The sequence below is a fragment of the Thermobia domestica genome, chromosome 1, assembly GCF_964235325.1.
Source record: "Thermobia domestica chromosome 1, izTheDome1.hap1.1, whole genome shotgun sequence".
NCBI classification, from domain to species: domain Eukaryota; kingdom Metazoa; phylum Arthropoda; class Insecta; order Zygentoma; family Lepismatidae; genus Thermobia; species Thermobia domestica.
Genome location: NC_137454.1, coordinates 339,214,987 through 339,236,616, shown reverse-complemented (window position 1 = coordinate 339,236,616; position 21,630 = coordinate 339,214,987). Strand labels below are relative to the sequence as shown.

The window sequence follows — 21,630 nt, the reverse complement described above, 5'->3', positions numbered from 1 at the left end:
TAAAAAGGACATTTATAACATGTTAATGTCGATGGTAGTTCAATTATACAGCAATGGTCCAGTAAGATACGAAGAGTTCGGGTCTCTGTCAGTCCTACAGACATATTTTTTGCGTAATTTCATGAAGATTACCTTCACTGATGATCTGAATTCGAACTCGTGAATCTGCGCACTATGAACTATAATGAACGTCTACAATTGTCACTGATAAAGTGCGGAAGTCTGTGTATTCTAGTTTATCATGTAGGAGATATACTTACCTCGATTGCTACAGATCCGAGTCGTGGTGCTGGAACTGAAGCAAGGGCACTACAGAAGGAGCCCATAGGAGTTCGGGCAGCACCAACAATGAATACATCATCTATTTGTCGACTAGTACTGTAATTTCTAAGTCGAAGGCAAAACACCTACAATAATAATAATAATAATAATAATAATAATAATAATAATAATAATAATAATAATAATAATAATAATAATAATAATAATAATAATAATAAAAGGATTAGTTATACCAAAGATGAAATAACATTTATTAGAAAACTGAAAAGTACTGTATCATCCTCTATCTCAAACAAGAAAAATAGAAAATTGTTAATCTATAATCAAGAAATATCAATGTATTCGCACAAACCAACGTCTAACTATGGATTTTCACTTAAAAATTATGGATCGAACCTGAGAATTTCAACGAAAAACATTCAATTAGGATGTTCAGAGATCTTTGAAATAAATAATAAAATAATATTTATAAGAAGAGTAAAATGTAATCTGCCTCCTTGCTGTTCTATAACGTACTTATTTTACTCTGTGAGCAGCAAGAAGTTTTTATTTATGATTGTAAATATTAAATTCCATACATCCTATCTCCAATACTTTTCCTTACTCAAGTCTTGATAATTATTTTGGAGGAGCAAAAGTGAGAACATTGAATTTATTGATCTTAAAACAATAAGCATTTGGGGTATCCCTTTATGATAATAAATATTGATAGCCCAGAAATGGGATCTTGATCATCTCGGGACTCTCTTGAATGTCCTCTTAAGCGAGGGCTAATATTCCTTTTTGACATTCATATGGATAAGAAATTTGATAAATTCCATTTAATGTACCTTCCTCCACAAACTAATTTTGTATTAAAGGGCCCTTCCAAATTTGTAAGAAATTCAAGATTGGCATTTAGGCTGTTTCTTGAATGTTCTGCGAAATCTAAAGGGTAAATATGGAAATACCAAGTGTCCATTTCCGGAATCGTGAGTAACGCCGGTGATGACTGATTAGTGCATAAGTATCAGTACAACGTGATGAGAAATTGGAACTTAGTGATATCGGAAGAGATGAAACGTTGTCTAAATTGAGATAAAGATAGGAAACAACCGAGCCCTGAGGGGCTTTGAACCCACCTCGATCGCTCGGCTATGTTTTGTGAAGATACCGTAGCATTCGTGCTTTGTAGTAGCCACTTTGTTCTTGTGTAAATTGTGCTAAAGGTAGGGAACAATGAGTCCCGCGGGGCTTCTAACCTCCCCGCTCGACTATGTTTTGCTAAGATAGCATTCGTACTTTTCAGTGGCCACCTAGCATAGGTTGGTTGGTGTTTTTGCAGAAGACCTTTTAAAGTAAATCTGCAGTGGAGACTGCACGTGCACACCTCAAGAAGGTACATAAGGTAAATGCAGAGAGAAAGAAGTATGTCTTTCATGCATTTGTGTATGAATCCGTATAGTAAACCTGCACATAAACGGTGATTGAGCAAGAGCACTTACACATACAATAATACAATACTTTCACTATTATTGAAAATTCATTTCAATATGCCGTGCACTGACAGTAGTTACTTATATTCACACTCTCATAACTTCACGAAAAATGTTTCATACCATACTTTACCTAAACAATTTCTATTTGGTAGAACCGTCTGCTCGAGTAAACTCCATTTCTTTCAAAATAATTCCTTTTCATCAATTATCAGCTTTTGTTAGGCTGAAGTGTATAATCATAGGACGTTAAACGTTTCATTACCTTCATGTGCCATTATTGCTAATCTGAACGTAAGAGCGCCGATTTAATGCAACCTCTTAAGTTAGACATTTCTGAGGAAGAAAAAGCTATACCCTTTAATTTAGTGGCGACTAGATCCTTAGTTTTCAAGAAAAACAGTTGTTTGGATACTACGTGTTAGTCCCCATGTTCTTGATCTGTACATCTTCATTATGTCTACAAGAACACACTTGGTTTTCCAAAATTTAGCACAGTGTAAGTAAATAAAAATAAGTTTTTTTTTCTGTGCATATGCATTTAATTGTTCTGTTACCTTCTTACTGAACAGTTTCCCTGAGCACCTCATATTTCCACACACTGCAACACTGGTAAACACCGCACCCTTAGCAACAGTAAATACACTGTGCCTCTTGCGTTAGCGCTCTCGTGTTGGACATGACCCAGAAGGTCGTCTACGAAGAAAACGTAAGTGGTAGCATTTTAATGATAATGTTGTCCTTGACCTTCAAACTTGTTGCTGTTCAAACAGAACAACGAAATCAATATTATTTCGAAAACATTTTTAAACTCTAGCAGTTCAGTTTCGGAAGGCTATTAGGTAAAAAATTAATGAAATAAAAACAATATGGTTCTTTGCTGTTCTTTTCTCTATGTACATATGGTTATCAAAGATGTGCAAATTAAAATACTTACGTACAATAAATATTCATTTATCAGGTTGTGTTAATGACTGAACTTATTATTTTCTTTAGGGTTATAAGTTTACATATTTTACCGGTCATCATCAGTTTTTAAGACCATTTCTTCCCCATTTTTTCTTAAAATGACAAAATTCACCTGTTCTCTGAATGGAGCAAAATGGTAATTTTTCTAATGCTCCAAGATACAGAAGGAAAAGTAGACCTACTTATCACAGTTTTGCTTGTGTACAGTTCATCTTACGATCTATTTAGTTTTCTCCATTCCAGACATTGCGAAGTTCAAGTCGATGAGGTCAACCCACTGTTGAATATTCGACTTGTTGCTTGATATGAATAGGGTCATTTTTTTTTTTTTCAGTGTATAGACCTAAGTTTTAATTTAATATTAGCGTAGCTAATAGTAAACTACAATTCTTTATGGCAATGATAGTCAAATGGCGGATCGCGGGCACAAATACAAAATGAAAATTGATTTGGTTCTCCTTCAGAGATGGCGTAGGTCAATGAAAACTTGACCCACCACACACTGTGACCCACTCTGACCCACCATCTACCATGAACCATTATTCTCACCCACGAAAACCCATCGTCATCAATTCTGACCCATGATCCATGGTCTTTTCTCTACTGACTTTAGTTTACACTTGTAATAATACTAGGCGGTGAAATTCTAACAAATCGAAATTTGAATTTCTACGATCAATGGCCCAAGCACCTAGGGCCGTCTCCTAATACATGTAATTAATACATGCCATTCTGTTTGCTGGGCCCCCAGTCAAGTAGCTCTGTTACCGTTAAAGGAGCAGTTCGACTTAGAAATGCATTTTTTACAATTTATTTCCATTTATAGAGTTGAAAATTCTAAAAGGAACGGTGTTTGTTTGATCGCGATACGTTCAGTCGTTAGCGAGTAACAGAGGAAGAAATATTTTGTGATTACGTCATAGGTGGGCAAGGAGCGAGAGCAGGCTTACATATACATACTACACAGTGCCAAGCATTTCGTTAGTGAGAGGTGCGGTTTTCTTTTCCAGAACTGATTGCAAAGACTTACAAATATCATCTTCATGTAGAAAATGATATCTGATGGTGGGCTGTACAAACGTTTTTATAATATTATAAAACGTATCCTATAAAGCATTAGTTCAGCGTTAAAAAAAAAAAAAAAAAAAAAAAAACAATATGTAAATAGATGGCGGACGAGATTGCTGCAACACCTAAGTATCTTTCCTTTAAGCATTCTTCCGATTCCCAAACATAAGTATGTTCATTTTCACGTTTTGTTGCAATTTTTAACGCTGACCCTATAATTTTGTGCTTCAAGGTATGTACAGGAGCGCAACATATGAGGCAAAAATGAAGTAACATCTGTAAAGTTTGCCAGAATACGAAAAACACTTCACCGGTTAAATTTCTTTTATTCTCATAGCTGTCCGCGGAACAACTCTCATCACCCGTTTCATCATCATTGCCACATGATACAGAGAAATTAAACGATGAATCAATGTCTTGAGGAACAGTCATCGTCACTGATTCCTTCTACAAGCCGGTATATTTCACTTCCTAATTCACATTGTATAGCTTCTTTCTAAAGCAGTATCTTCAGTATCATGAGTGACATCGTCTCTATTACCCTCTAATGACTCGTCTTGACCACAACCGTCAATTGCGTCTTGTACGATATTTGTACGTTGGTAACTGGACATAGATCGGTGCTTGTTCAATGGCTCGGATTTTAAACCTTTCAATAATATACTTGGAACAGCATTCTTTCTCAGCTTGCGTGTAAATAATTCTCCTGGCATTAGCCAGAAGTGAATCTAGACAGTAAAAGCTCAGGAGGGTGGGGTCAGAACCCAAACTATGATATGTATATCATGTTTAATAAAAACTTTCAAAAGTATCTAAATAATAGCTTAAATCAATTTTGTCACTCAAAAACCGGGGGGCCCAGCCTAGATCCGCCAGTAGTAATCGCGTCACTTTAGGACACTTTTTGGCCCCTGGGTCCCTGCCTCAGGACCCATGGTCCCTGGCCGGGGTCAATGACCTAGGGGTACATAGGACCACCCCCTCTAAATTTTGGCAGGGGTACCATGCCCCACCCCCTAAATTTTGGCAGGGGTACATAGGACCACCCCCCTTAAATTTTGGAAATTGCCAAATCTAAAAATTTGGTATGGTAGCCTAGGACCATAGTATGTACCTCTATTAGTATTGGGTGTCTATGTCGTTCCCTTTCATGGGTAAAAAATTGCCAAAAAGTCAAATTTCGGGGGTTTTTGACCTAATTTATCCCCTTTGATGAGGTGTTATTACCCTATATGGTTATATGGGCGTATACAGGGGTCCATTCCCTTTCATAAGACATGGGTATATTAATGCACCCCTTGAAAAATTTGGGAGGGGTACCTTGGCCCACCCCTTAAATTTTGGAAATTGACCAATTTAAACATTGGGTATTATAGTACAGGACCCTAATATGTATTATGATAAATTTGGGTGGTCCACCTCGTTCCCTTTTAGGGGTACAACATTGCCAAAACATAAACGTAAGCAATACGTAGTACCACGTGTTTGGTTTTTGGTCGATTTTATCCCCTTTGATGAGGTGTTATTATCCTATATAGTTATATGGTCATGTATAGGGGTCCATTACCTTTCATAAGATATGGGTATATTGGTGGACTCCTTTAAAAATTTTTGAGGGGTACTTTGGCCCACCCCTTAAATTTTGGAAATTGCCCAATTTAAACATTTGGTATTATAGTATAGGACCCTAATATGTATTATGATAAATTTGGATGGTCCACCTCGTTCCCTTTTAGGGGTACCAAATTGCCAAAATATAAACGTAAGCAATACGTAGTACCACGTGTTTGGTTTTGACCTAATTTATTTCTTTGGATGAGGTTCTATTATCTTATATGGTTATGTATAGGGGTCTATTCCCTATCATAAGACATAGGTACATTTGTGCACTCCTTTAAAAATTTGGGAGGGGTACTTTGGCCCACCCCTTAAATTTTAGAAATTGCTCATTTTATATATGTGGTATTATAGTACTGGACCCTAACATGTATTATAATAAATTTCGGTGGTCCACCTCGTTCCCTTTTAGGGGTACAAAATTGCCAAAATATAAACGTAAGCAATACGTTGTACCACGTGTTTGGTTTTGACCTAAGTTATCCCCTTGGATGAGGTCCTATTACCTTATATGGTTATATGGTTATGTATAGGGGTCTATTCCCTATCATAAGACATAGGTACATTTGTGCACTCCTTTAAAAATTTGTGAGGGGTACCTTGGCCCACCCCTTAAATTTTAGAAATTGCTCATTTTATATATTTGGTATTATACTACTGGACCCTAACATCTATTATGATAAATTTGGGTGGTCCACCTCGTTCCCTTTTAGGGGTACAAAATTGTCAAAATATAAACGTAAGCAATACGTTGTACCACGTGTTTGTTTTGGCTCAATTTATCCCCTTGGATGAGGTCCTATTACCTTATATGATTATATGGTTATGTATATTGGTCCATTCCCTATTATAAGACATGGGTATATTGATGCACCCTTTAAAAATTTGGGAGGGGTACCTTGGCCCACCTCTTTATTTTGGAAATTGCCCAATTTAAACATTTGGTATAATAGTATAAGACCCTAATATATATATATATATATATTACTATAAATTTGGGTGGTCCATCTCGTTCCCTTTCATGGGTACGAAATTGCCAAATTTTAGTACAACCACGTGTTTCGTTTTTCACCTAATTTATTCACTTGGATGAGGTCCTATTACCTAATATGATTATATGGTCATGTATAGGGGTCCATTTTCTATCATAAGACATAGGTACATTGATGCACCCCGGGAGGGGTACCATAGCCAATCCCTTAAATTTTTGGAAATTTTTCAATTTAAGCATTCGTTATCATAGTACATGACCTCAATATGTATCATGATAAATTTGGGTGGTCCACCTTGTTCCCTTTCATGAGTAAAAAAAAATGCCAAAATATAAACATAAGCAATATGGTGTATCACGTGTTTGGTTTTTGGCCCAATTTATCCCGTTTGATGCGGTCTTATTACCGTATATGGTCATATGGTCATGTATATAGGTTCATTCCCTATCATAAGACATGAGTACATTGATGCACCCTTTAAAAATTTGGGAGGGGTATCTTGACTCATCCACTCAGTTTTAGAAATTGTTTAATATAAGCATTTGGTATCTTCGTACAGGTCTTCAATATGTACCACTATAAATTTGGATGGTCCACATCGTTCCCTTTCATGGGTAAAGAACTACCAAAAATCAAATTTCGGAGGTTATTGACCCTTTGATAAGTATTTAGCACGTTATATGGTTTATTACCTTTATATGTTTTTGTTCTCTTTTAAATTTGGGAATTATAAAATAACATAATTTGGTAAACGTTTTCTAGGACCATTGTAGATGTTGGTGTTCCTCTTATGGCCAAATATTCAAAATTTAAAGGTTATTGACCGGCTTTATTATTGAATAACTACAGGATTTATTACTTTTTCATAAGACACAGGTGTATTTGTGTACCAATCTTAAATTTTGGGAGGGGTACATTTCTTATTGTCATATCAATAATTGGTAATTGTTCTTAAAATTGGATAGTATCTCATTCATTGGGTAAATCATTATGATCACGTGATCAGTTATTGACCTATGATGGGATTAGGAGTCCAGGACATTGGTACATTTAAACTTTGTAGGATAATTTGAGAATGCGTCATTGGTATTGATTATTACAGCCAAATATAAACGTAAGCAATACGATGTACCACGTGATTGACCTTGATGAGGTAGTGTACAGGGATACATAGCTAACCTTATTGAATCTTATGACTCATAGTCTTAAGGGAATACATGCTACAACACTGGCAAAGTTATTGTTGATGTAATTTGATTGGTTGATCACTATCTTTCGTGCAATCTGATTGGCTGATCACTATCTTTCGTGCAATCTGATTGGTTGCTGATTTTCAAATCTTTGCTGCATTCAGTTTTGTTTTAACATTTGAAAAGTTTTTGAATTTTTTTGTTTGCAACTTTGGTTTGACAATTTTTCGTTTGATATTTTTAGTTTAAAAATTTTTGTTTCGAAATTTTTGTTTGAAAACTTTGTTTGAAAATTTTGTTTGAAATTTTTGTTTGAAAAATTTTTGTTTGAAATTTTTGTTTTAAAATTTTGTTTGAAAATTTTTTGTTTGTAAATTTTTGTTTCAATTTTTTTGTTTAAAATTTTTTCGTTTGAAATATTTCGTTTCCAAAATTTTTTTCTGTTTAAAAATTTTTGTTTGAACAGTTTTGTTTGGAAAATTTGTTTCAAATTTTTTGTTTGAAAATTTTTGTTTGACATTTTTTCGTTTGATATTTTTAGTTTAAAAATTTTTGTTTCGAAATTTTTGTTTGAAAACTTTGTTTCAAAATTTTGTTTGAAACTTTTCGTTTGAAATTTTTGTTGCAAAATTTTGTTTAAAATTTTCGTTTGAAATTTTTTGTTTGAAATTTTTGTTTGACATTTTTAAAAGTTTGTGCACTCATTAGTAAAGAACCGGAACTGTTTAGAACTAAAACCTCTGGCAACATTGTGGTGCAATAGTACACGTCAGAACATGATGCAACGTCATCAGTTTTGCATCATATATAAGTATCGTTCGAGTTAGTATTCATGATAACATCATCATGGCTACTTGTCTGAAGTTTCTAAACACACGTGATGTGATGAAATCATTTACCAAGATTACTAATTTACAACAGAATGTACCTTATAGAATCTTAGCTAGCCAAACGATCCCTACAAAGTTTGGATTAAGAATCGTAGTGAAGCTTGAAAATGATAAGAATATAATTTTACCAGCAAGATATTTTCCCATGGAAGCATCAAAACAAGAAGAACTGCTGCGTTTCTTAAATACTGGATCTGTATCTTTATGTTACAAAGGATTCTTGGGTCGAAGTCATCAATTTGAATTTAGTACACAGCCAGATTCGTCAGCAATTGTGATGAAATCATGAATTCAAACGTCAGCACATCAGACATAGTTGTATGAATTTGGTTGGTCAGCATGACGTCAGCAACTGTGATGAAACCATGAATTCAAACGTCAGCACATTCCTTTCCAATGACGTCAGCCGTAGTTCTATAAATCAACCAATACACTGTCATCCCACGAAATCATTTGAGCAAGTGCTTTTCAGGAGGAAAGATGTGTATTTCTAACGATAAAGAGTTCATCTTCGCAAGCTATTATCCAATAAATATATTTCAAACAAAACATGTGATGATTGGTATCAGTGCTAGAACATTTGAACCAGTAATTCGATTGGGCAAAGCAGAACAATTTGGTGTACAACTGACCTGTGAAGAATGGCAAATATTATGTTCACGAATCGACCAAATGAACGATTATTTTCATGATGAGCTAAATGTGACCATAGTCAAATCATTAGGCTCAAATCATGAAGTGGTGCTGCGTACAGTCCTCGAAGAGAAGATGGTGCTGTTACGTAAAAAGAGTACATTCCATGTCCCTCGCAACATGTTGTATCTAACACAAACGGAATGGAACAAATTCATCAGCGTATTTCACTGTGTTAAACATGCAGTGGAAGTGTGCAACAAAACAAGTATATTCCTGAAAAAGTACTATTTTGAAAAATGTGTTATGCATATTGTACAACATGTATGTAGATATTGTGATGGTTGTCAACATCGTTCGTGGGTGCATAACTGTATTGATAAACAGTTTATTTGTGATCAAATGGACATTGAGTTTCCACCACTTGATATCGCAATAGACCTTAAAAGACTTCAATTGGAATTAAAATTATACGCTAAAGACAAACTAGTGCAAGAAGTTCAAAATACATTGTATCGACAATATCCAGAACCACTATCTGGTATGGATTTATGTGGAGTGTAATAAAATGATCCATTTCAATGAATTGTGTTTTTTCATTTCAAGTACAACCCCATATTCTGATGTGTACTATTGCACCACAATGTTGCCAGAGGTTTTAGTTCTAAACAGTTCCGATTCTTTACTAATGAGTGCACAAACTTTTAAAAATGTCAAACCAAACTTTGAAACAAAATTTTTGAAACGAAAAAATTTGGAAACGAAAAATTCAAACAAAATTTTAAAACGAAAAAATTTTCAAACAAAATTCGAAACAAAAAAATTTGGAAACGAAAAATTTCAAACGAAAATTTTAAACAAAATTTTGCAACAAAAATTTACAAACAAAAAAAATTTTCAAACAAAAATTTTGAAACATAAATTTCAAACAAAATTCTGAAACAAACATTTTTAACTAAAAATATCAAACGAAAAAATGTCAAACCAAAGTTGCAAACAAAAAAATTCAAAAACTTTTTAATTGTTAAACAAAACTTAAAACTGAATGCAGCAAAGATTTGAAAATCAGCAACCAATCAGATTGCACGAAAGATAGTGATCAGCCAATCAGATTGCACGAAAGATAGTGATCAACCAATCAAATTACATCAACAATAACTTTGCCAGTGTTGTAGCATGTATTCCCTTAAGACTATGAGTCATAAGATTCAATAAGGTTAGCTATGTATCCCTGTACACTACCTCATCAAGGTCAATCACGTGGTACATCGTATTGCTTACGTTTATATTTGGCTGTAATAATCAATACCAATGACGCATTCTCAAATTATCCTACAAAGTTTAAATGTACCAATGTCCTGGACTCCTAATCCCATCATAGGTCAATAACTGATCACGTGATCATAATGATTTACCCAATGAATGAGATACTATCCAATTTTAAGAACAATTACCAATTATTGATATGACAATAAGAAATGTACCCCTCCCAAAATTTAAGATTGGTACACAAATACACCTGTGTCTTATGAAAAAGTAATAAATCCTGTAATTATTCAATAATAAAGCCGGTCAATAACCTTTAAATTTTGAATATTTGGCCATAAGAGGAACACCAACATCTACAATGGTCCTAGAAAACGTTTACCAAATTATGTTATTTTATAATTCCCAAATTTAAAAGAGAACAAAAACATATAAATGTAATAAACCATATAACGTGCTAAATACTTATCAAAGGGTCAATAACCTCCGAAATTTGATTTTTGGTAGTTCTTTACCCATGAAAGGGAACGATGTGGACCATCCAAATTTATAGTGGTACATATTGAAGACCTGTACGAAGATACCAAATGCTTATATTAAACAATTTCTAAAACTGAGTGGATGAGTCAATGTACTCATGTCTTATGATAGGGAATGAACCTATATACATGACCATATGACCATATACGGTAATAAGACCGCATCAAACGGGATAAATTGGGCCAAAAACCAAACACGTGATACACCATATTGCTTATGTTTATATTTTGGCATTTTTTTTTTACTCATGAAAGGGAACAAGGTGGACCACCCAAATTTATCATGATACATATTGAGGTCATGTACTATGATAGCGAATGCTTAAATTGAAAAATTTCCAAAAATTTAAGGGATTGGCTATGGTACCCCTCCCGGGGTGCATCAATGTACCTATGTCTTATGATAGAAAATGGACCCCTATACATGACCATATAATCATATTAGGTAATAGGACCTCATCCAAGTGAATAAATTAGGTGAAAAACGAAACACGTGGTTGTACTAAAATTTGGCAATTTCGTACCCATGAAAGGGAACGAGATGGACCACCCAAATTTATAGTAATATATATATATATATATATATATATATATATATATATATATATATATATATATATATATATATATATATATATATATATATATATATATATATATTAGGGTCTTATACTATTATACCAAATGTTTAAATTGGGCAATTTCCAAAATAAAGAGGTGGGCCAAGGTACCCCTCCCAAATTTTTAAAGGGTGCATCAATATACCCATGTCTTATAATAGGGAATGGACCAATATACATAACCATATAATCATATAAGGTAATAGGACCTCATCCAAGGGGATAAATTGAGCCAAAACAAACACGTGGTACAACGTATTGCTTACGTTTATATTTTGGCAATTTTGTACCCCTAAAAGGGAACGAGGTGGACCATCCAAATTTATCATAATACATATTAGGGTCTTATACTATAATACCAAATGTTTAAATTGGGCAATTTCCAAAATTTAAGGGGTGGGCCAAAGTACCCCTCAAAAATTTTTAAAGGAGTCCACCAATATACCCATATCTTATGAAAGGTAATGGACCCCTATACATGACGATATAACTATATAGGATAATAACACCTCATCAAAGGGGATAAAATCGACCAAAAACCAAACACGTGGTACTACGTATTGCTTACGTTTATATTTTGGCAATGTTGTACCCCTAAAAGGGAACGAGGTGGACCACCCAAATTTATCATAATACATATTAGGGTCCTGTACTATAATACCCAATGTTTAAATTGGTCAATTTCCAAAATTTAAGGGGTGGGCCAAGGTACCCCTCCCAAATTTTTCAAGGGGTGCATTAATATACCCATGTCTTATGAAAGGGAATGGACCCCTGTATACGCCCATATAACCATATAGGGTAATAACACCTCATCAAAGGGGATAAATTAGGTCAAAAACCCCCGAAATTTGACTTTTTGGCAATTTTTTACCCATGAAAGGGAACGACATAGACACCCAATACTAATAGAGGTACATACTATGGTCCTAGGCTACCATACCAAATTTTTAGATTTGGCAATTTCCAAAATTTAAGGGGGGTGGTCCTATGTACCCCTGCCAAAATTTAGGGGGTGGGGCATGGTACCCCTGCCAAAATTTAGAGGGGGTGGTCCTATGTACCCCTAGGTCATTGACCCCGGCCAGGGACCATGGGTCCTGAGGCAGGGACCCAGGGGCCAAAAAGTGTCCTAAAGTGACGCAATTACTACTTCCGCCACTGGCATTAATTTTTCTTTCAGTGAACTTGACTTCTCGAAGGCAGGCTCTTCAAGATGTTTGGAACACGAGTGATTTTATTTGGTACATTTTTTCCCCTTGATTTTCTTGAGCCATAATTTATATCGATCTAGTGATTTCTCACGACTTAGAAACGTAAGAAAAGATACTTTACGTCCTCAGCTTCAATTGCACAAGAATTACAACCGAAAACACAGCAGGTGTTAGGCATTTCTACTTCACTTCACAGACACAGCAAGCGCTGTACTAACACGTGTTTTCTACTTCACACTACTGTTTCTTTCCGAAAAAAAAATCCGGGGGGGGGGGGGGGAAGGGACACTTAGTATTCGGAGAGACACATTATTTTTACACAATACTATTATATTTATTACATTATAGACGTAATATTTTGGTCTCCTCCGGGGGAATCTCTCATCAGAGCTCCGGGAGACAGTGCCACCCTAAAAACATGTCTGGAAGAAACACTGTTTCGCACAACAAACGTAATTATTGCTCTCTCTCTACTCTTTTTTTTTATACTAATGCTATAGGAAAAACAACTAACAAAAACTTCCCTCAAGAATCAACACAGAGCAAGACTGCTAACAAATCCAAAACACAATCTATAAAATCCAATGCACTATTAAAGGTTTATCAGCTGCGTACAAGCGAGTGATTGCTGACTCACATTGAGTTTCTCGCGTATCCCACCAGTGACGTCACTATTTACGATTCATCAAAAACAAATGCCTGTAGAAACTGAACGAGACGGCCTATCAAGATATAAAAAAATACGGGTCTCTTATTTTTTGTTACTCTTTCTATTGCACCAAACTTGTTTTTAACTCGAACTGCTCCTTTAAGTTGGCTCTGCTATTCTCGGTTGTCAAGTACACACAACAACATATCGCAATAGACACATCCATGGATTCCACAAGAGAGGGTATGGCCTCTCTTTAACAAGTAATTGACTAGTTTGTATTAAATTTTCGGGCATAAGCCAATATTTTCTGAATTTAATGCTCCAGTTTCTTTACTTCTGTTATAAAAATATAGAAGTATTCTGTACACGCCCAACACCCCTAACACTCCCGCAACTTTCCTTACACATACCCCTGGGTGTAAAAATATTGTTTTCTTTGAGGTTGTGTAAAAATATAAATTATTATTCTGGGTGCACACCCTTTTTTATTTTGAACGCCCCACTAAATAAAAGTTTCTGGCGTTCTTACTGGTTGTCATGTGATACTACCGTGAATGCCGTGATTGTAAGAAATAAATCAGCCTGAATGGGACTTCTTTGCATATCCTTTCTCTTATTAAAGCTATACTATAGCTTATCAACATAAATGAGGTTCGGGATTCGGATGGATTTTGTCATTTCACTTTAACTGTACAATGTAGGGGAGGGTGAGGGGGGAGATATATGTGAAAAAATAAAAATAAATGACTCTCTTTGTGACTTCATCCCTCTTGAACCACCAGACCGAACTGAATCAAATTTTCAACATAGATGAGGTTCGCACCTGGGGTGCGTTTTTTCGTGTCATTTTGACGGTAGAACTTAGGGGGAGGGAAAGATATATAAAAACAAATAAAATTTAGTAACTCTTGGAACACACAACCGATCTCGAATTAATTTTTGACATAGATGATGATGTTCGGACCTGGGATGATTTTTATCATTTTACTTTGACAGTGCAACTTAGGGGAGGAGGAAGGGGGAGATGTAAAAAAAAAAGAATGTGACTGTCTCTGTGACTTCATTACTGTTGAACCACCAGATCTATCTCAATCAAATTTTCAACATAGATTAGGTTAGGTCCTGGTGATTGTTATCATTTTACTTTGACGGTGCAACTTAGGGGAGAGGGAGAAACATTTATAAATGATCGAAAATGACCGATATTAGTGTCAAATCTATAGTTTTCGGGGTCGCTGAGATACACAGTTACACTTCTGATGCTGATTAAATCCACATTCAGCACCGCAACATGGGGGAGAGGGAGGAAGGAGATATATAAACATCGAAAATGACCAATATCAGCGCGAATCCGCGCTTTTCGGGGTCACTGAGATGAGCAGTGACACTTCCGATGTCGCGCCTCGCAACATGGGTAGCAGTGTTGGGCAAAATCAATTGAAATCAATTGCAATTGATCAATCAATTGAAAGTAATTGCTCTGAAAATCAATTGCAATTGATTTCAATTGCAATTGATTTCAATTTGTAATTGACAATTAATTTCAATTGCAATTGAATTCAATCATAAAATTTGCAATTAAATTTTCGTCAATTGTTAATTGTTAATTGGTCACCAGGCAATTGAAACTTTTAATTATTAATTGTCAATTGCAAAGGGTGCAATTGAAACATTTAATTGTTAATTGCAATTGACAATTGAAACTTGTAATTGTTAATTGTAATTGTTAATTGCAATTGAAATCAGCAATTAAAACTGAAGATAAGAAGATGTGTGTGTATTGTGTTGTCCACTTGTTACTGTTTTACATATTTCAAATAAGGTACTTATAAGAAATGCTGGATACCTACCATCCCTTCCCCTTCTCCTGGGAAGAAAGCCAGGAAACTAAGTATTTTTTAAAATATATTATGTTTATGGTTCTATCCCCCTCGAAAGAACTCTATATGCCCGTCATGCATACAATAGGAATGGGCACCAGCGAGTTTTATATTGACTCGAAGCAGACATCTTTGAGCTCGACTTGAGATCTCGGCTCGAAAAATTTACCCCAACTCGACTCGAATTCGGATCGAGTTTCCAGTCGAGTCGAGCCAATTCGAGCTAAATCCTTTGTGTAGTTCCAAGTACTACTATCTTCAAGTATCCTACATAGACAATATAATAATCAATGATGCTACTACTACTACTACTATTATAATTAATTATCATTATAACACCGTGTACCTGTATAAACATGGAATATAGGCGGTTTGTATCGGAATACTAAAAATTAGTTGACTGTCGATCTCGGTCGTCAAGAAATCTTCAGGAGGCAAGGACATCGGTCACGAGGTTCTTGGTTTGAGTTCAGGAGGAGCAAGTATTCGGGCTCGAGCCAAAAATTGTTAGAAGTTATGGGACTCCAGCCAAACATGTTCAAAACTGCTCGACCCGGGTTTAGGGTTGTCAACAGCTCAAGCGGCTCGCTCACAGCTTATTCACTTATCGAGCCGAACCGAGAAGTGAGCCGAGCCAACAGCTCATCCAACCGAGCCAGCTCCAGCCGATGGCTCACACGAGCCGAGCCGAATTGAGCTGATTGCTTACCCCAACCGAGCCCGTTCGAGCCATCGGCTCAGTTGAGCTGACTCGAACCCAGCCTATGGACTCGTTTCAACGGAGCTGGTTCGAGCCATTGGCTCCAATTGAGCCGAGCCGATGACTCGTCTTTACCGAGCCGGTTCAAGCCATTGGCTCAATTGAGCCCAGTCGATGGGTAATCCCAACCAAGCCAGCTCAAGCTGTACGCTCAGTTGAACCAAGCCGAGTCGGTTGACATCACTATTCCGGTTGGGCTTCTACTTTGGCTAAAAAATTGGACCGTGCAGTTCTCAGCCTTGATGGTAAGAACTACAAAAAATGATAAGAAATCTTTAGTTTTACGTCTTACGCTTATGCCGGATAGGCTAAAGGAGACGGTGATGATAGGAAATGAATGAAATGAAGAAAGTGGGAGGAAACGGGAGAACCCCGAGAAAATCCACGAGCACGGTGTTTGTCCACCACAAAGTACAAACTACGCGAGCTGGGAACGAATCAGGAACCTCAAGCACCGGAGGTGAACGCTCTACCACTGACCCACCGCGCCAACTGGTAAAAACTACAGTATATACTTATATTGGTGCTCACGGCGTCATTAACTTGTTCCGCCATCAACGAATTTCAAGGTACTTTGTTTTGCATCTTTTGTGCGTGTTTTGTGTCGCTTTATGCGCCTATTCCCACATTTTGTGCATCACCGGAAGTGGGTCAAAATGGGTCTACAAATATGGCGGAACAAGTTATTGCTCTTCCGCCACCAACGAATTTCGAGATTGTTTCCTTCACATCGTTTTGTGCCGTTTTGTGCGTCTACTTCCGTTTTGTACGTCGTGGGAAGTGGGTTAAAATGAGTCCCCAAGGTGGGACGAAAACGATCAAGAGTTCTGATACTATCGAATTACGAGGTCGTTAATTTCACATCGCGTACCCTTTTGTACGTCTGTTTCGACGTTTTGTGCGTCACTGGAAGACGGTCAAAATGGGCCTCAAAGGTGGGACGAAAATGACCCACTGCTCTGCCACTACCGAATTTCGAGGTTCTTCCTTTCGCATCAACTAGTGAATGTTTCGTGCCGTTTCGTGTCCTTATTTCCACGTTTAGTGCGTCACCGGAAGTGGGTCAAAATGGGCTTCCAAGATGGGACGAAAATGACCGAGAGTTCTGCTACTATCGAATTACGAGGTCGTTAATTTCACATCGCGTACCCTTTTGTGCGCCTATTTCGACGTTTTGTGTGTCACTGGAAGACGGTCAAAATGGGCCTCGAAGGTGGGACGAAAATGACCCACTGCTCCGCCACTACCGAATTTCGATATCCTTCCTTTCGCATCGACTACTGAATTTTCGTGCTGTTTCGTGCCCCCATTTCCACGTTTCGTGCGTCACCGGAAGTGGGTCAAAATGGGCTTCCAAGATGGGACGAAAATGACCGAGAGTTCCGCCACTATTAAATCTCGAGGTCGTTAATTTCACATCGCGTACCCTTTTGTACGTCTATTTCGACGTTTTGTGCGTCACTGGAAGACGGTCAAAATGGGCCTCGAAGGTGGGACGAAAATGACCCACTGCTCTGCCACTAAAGAATTTCGATATCCTTCGTTTTGCATCGACTAGTGGATTTTCGTGCCGTTTCGTGCCCTTATTTCCACGTTTAGTGCGTCACCGGAAGTAGGTTAAAATGAGTCCCCAAGGTGGGACGAAAACGATCAAGAGTTCCGCCACTATTAAATCTCGAGGTCGTTAATTTCACATCGCGTACCCTTTTGTACGTCTATTTCGACGTTTTCTGCGTCACTGGAAGACGGTCAAAATGGGCCTCAAAGGTGGGACGAAAATGACCCACTGCTCCGCCACTACCGAATTTCGAGATTCTTCCTTTCGCATCAACTAGTGAATGTTTCGTGCCGTTTCGTGTCCTTATTTACACGTTTAGTGCGTCACCGGAAGTGGGTCAAAATGGGCTTCCAAGATGGGTCGAAAATGACCTAGAGTTCTGCTACTCTCGAATTACGAGGTTGTTAATTTCACATCGCGTACCCTTTTGTGCGCCTATTTCGACGTTTTGTGCGTCACTGGAAGACGGTCAAAATGGGCCTCGAAGGTGGGACGAAAATGACCCACTGCTCCGCCACTACCGAATTTCGATATCCTTCCTTTCGCATCGACTACTGAATTTTCGTGCTGTTTCGTGCCCCCATTTCCACGTTTCGTGCGTCACCGGAAGTGGGTCAAAATGGGCTTCCAAGATGGGACGAAAATGACCGAGAGTTCCGCCACTATCGAATTTCGAGGTCGTTAATTTCACATCGCGTACCCTTTTGTGCGCGTATTTCGACGTTTTGTGCGTCACTGGAAGACGGTCAAAATGGGCCTCGAAGGTGGGACGAAAATGACCCACTGCTCCGCCACTATACTTACCGAATTTCGTGGTCCTTCCTTTCGCGTCGAGTAGTGAATGTTTCGTGCCGTTTCGTGCTCTTATTTTCACGTTTTGCGCGTCACCAGAAGTGTGTGAAAATGGACGTCCAAAGTGTGACAAAAATGACCCATTGTTCCGACACTATCGAATTTCTAGGTCGTTTCTTTCGCATCGTTTAGTGATTATTTTTTAAAAAGTTTTCTGTGCCTACTTCCTCGTCTTGTGCGTCACCGGAAATGAGTTAAACGGGCCTTTAAAGTGGGAGTTAAATGGCTCACTATTCCGCCACTATCGAATTTCGGGGTTGGTTCTTTCGCATCGTCTAGTGTGTATTTTGTACCGTTCTGTTCGCCTACTTCCACGTTTTGAGCATCACCAGAAATGCGTCAAAATGGTCCATCAATGTGTGAGAAAATAGAGCCATTGTTCCGCCACTATCGAATTTGGGGGGTCGTTTCTTTCGCATCGTGTAGTGCCTGCTTTGTACCGTTTTGTGCTCCTATTTCCACTTTAGTGCTTCTATTTCCACTTTAGTACGACAACAAAAATGGGTCAAAATGGCCTACAAGTATAGCGGAATAACTTAATGCTGTTCCGTCACCATCAAATGAGGTCGGTTCCTTCACACATTTTATACATGATTTGTGTCGCTTTGTGCATCAGTAGAAGAGGGTCAAAATTGACCTTGAAAGTGGAATGAATATGTCTTTCTCTGCCATATTTGTAGGTCACCTTTGACCCACTTTCGTTGGCCTACAAAACGTGAAAGTATGCGCAGAAACGGTATAAATATGTACTAAACAATGCGAAAAAAGCGACCTTGAAATTCGATACTGGTGGGAGAGTGGATCAGTTTTCTTCCCACATTGAATGCCCATTTTGACCCACTACCATTGATTCACAAAACGTGGAAATAGGCTTACAAAACGGTAGATAACACGCACAAAACGATGTGAAGGAAACGACCTCGAAATCGTTCCTGACGGAACAGCATTAACTTGTTCCGCCATATTTGTAGGATAACATTGACCCATTTCCGGTGACGCAGAAAACGAGGAAATAGGCGCACAAAACGACACAAAAATGGAGATTTAGCTTAATTACATGGAAATTTTAAGTTAATAAAAAGGAAAATTTTATACATTTTTCCTTTACGTTGGTCTACTTTACGTTGATTTGGGACTTTTAAATTGTATACATTTTTCCACTGAAAAATATGTATAATTCAACAAGTTGATTTGATTTTGAGTTGCTTTTGGGGTTTAACGTCCCGGTCAGCAGCGAGGCTATATGAGACATGGACCTACTGATTAACGTGGAATCCGAACCACATGAGCACCCGCCGGGAATCGAACCCGGGTTTCCCACGCCAAAGGCGCGTACGCTAACCGCTTAGCCACGGATGAGCTCTATGATTCAACAAGGAAATATTTATTAGTTATAATTATAATAATTATCTATATAATTGAATTCATTGTAATTTGGTCCATAACAAACACTTTACCATTTCGTACTAGCTGTTATGCCCGTTCTTCGCACGGATCAGATAAAATATCAATGTAAACAAACTGAACAACGGGAGAACAATTAAGAAACATTTCTAACATTGGATATATTTTGTGTGAATATATATCCAACAACGTACATGTGTTTTCATTGGGAAGGCCGATGGGGCTGAATTTTTAACGTAAACACTATCGGGGGTGTCACTATACGTCTGAGCAACCCCGATAAATATGGATTCGACACAAATTCTACTACTTTTACATGTCCCGGTGAACGCCCCCTCAGACCACCTTGGTTAGTATTGTGAAACCATCTCCTCTGGCCCCCACCAACCCCCAACTAATACCACGAAAACTATGAATGTGACACTAACATCTGCCATTTTCTACTACTTTTTACATATGCCGGTAAAAATCCCTATAATCCCCTGGTTCCAATTTTGAAAAAAACAATGCCTCTGGTCCGCAGCCGATGGGGCTGTATTTGGAAGTCAACGCCTGTGGAAGTATCACCATTCATCTCAGCGACAGCGAAAACTATGGATTTGACACTAATATCGGTCACTTTCCATTAGTTTTACATGTCTCGCAATTCCCCACCCCCGGTGACTCCCGGCCCGCATACAATGGTGGCTAAATTTGAAAATCATCGCTAATGAAAGTATCACCATTGATCTCAGCCACCGCGAAAACTACGGATTTGACATCGGTCATTATGGATTATTTTTACATGTCTCGTGATCCCCTTCATAATGCCCCCGTTTCTTATCTGATGGGGGCTAAATGTGAAAGTAAACGCGGTCTTGAGTTTCACCAATGAGCTCAGCTACCCCGAAAACTATGAATTTGACATTAATATCGGTCATTTTCGATTATTTTTTTACATGTCTCGGAATTCCCCCCTCTGGTGACCCAAGGCCCGCATACAACAGTGGATGAATTTGAAAGTCATCGCTAATGGTAGTGTCACCTTTGATATCAGCAACCGCGAAAACTATGGATTTGACACTAATATCGGTCATTTTGGATTACTTGTACGTTTCGGTATCCCCCCCCCATTGACCCACGGCCCGTAGCAGAATACGGTGAATTTGGAAGTTAATGCGATCGGAGTTTCACCATTGATCTCAGCGACCGCGAAAACTATGAAAGCGACACTGATATCGGTCATTTTCTACTACTTTTACATGTTCCGGTAAACGCCCCCTGAGACCCCCTGGTTCGAATTTTTTCGAAAAAGCTTTGCCTTGGTGTGGGACCTGGACCAAGGTATCTTTGACCAAAATTTGGTAACTCTCGGTCGACTTGTCTGGTCCCCAGGCCAGTCCCGGTAAACGTCTCCTGGAGACCCCATAGTAAGGAATAAAAAAAAAAAAAAAATCTTCGTCTTGGTCTGGGGCCTAGACCAAGCTACCCGTGACCTAATTTTGAAAAGTTTCGGTCCACTCGTCTCGCCCACAGGCCGCACAAAGATAGATACACAGACACACGAACAAACTATTGTATTTATATTAGAAAGGTCAGATCCGCCGTTATTGTATTAGTGCGATGCTTGAGCGATTGATCGTAGAAATTCAAACTCCGATGAGTGATAATTTTATAGGCTTGTTTTATTATAAGTTTAAACTCTTTAGTCAGTAGAGAAGAGGGCGTGAATCATGGGTCAGAGTTGATTACAATGGGTTTTGGCGGGTCTGTGGGTCACAGTGGGTAAG

At 37.8% G+C, this 21,630-nt stretch overlaps 2 protein-coding genes across 6 annotated transcripts in view; one reads left to right on the top strand and one right to left on the bottom strand.

The window, feature by feature from the left end:
- The window catches only part of Acat1 (Acetyl-CoA acetyltransferase 1), a 78,689-nt gene extending 76,222 nt beyond the window's left edge, over positions 1 to 2,467 (bottom strand). For all 4 annotated transcript variants that reach the window (XM_081729616.1, XM_081729617.1, XM_081729618.1 and 1 more), the window contains exons 1-2: positions 2,315 to 2,467; positions 261 to 407 (exon numbers count right to left, since the gene is read on the bottom strand). In XM_081729616.1, coding sequence (XP_081585742.1) covers positions 261 to 407; positions 2,315 to 2,347 — 180 coding nt within the window. In that variant the 5' untranslated portion in view covers positions 2,348 to 2,467. The remainder of the gene's footprint in view (positions 1 to 260; positions 408 to 2,314) is intronic.
- Positions 2,377 to 21,630, top strand: part of LOC145663402 (uncharacterized) — a 224,387-nt gene continuing 205,133 nt past the window's right edge. For both annotated transcript variants that reach the window (XM_081729629.1, XM_081729630.1), the window contains exon 1: positions 2,377 to 2,466. The gene's annotated coding sequence lies outside the window, so the exon portion shown is untranslated. The remainder of the gene's footprint in view (positions 2,467 to 21,630) is intronic.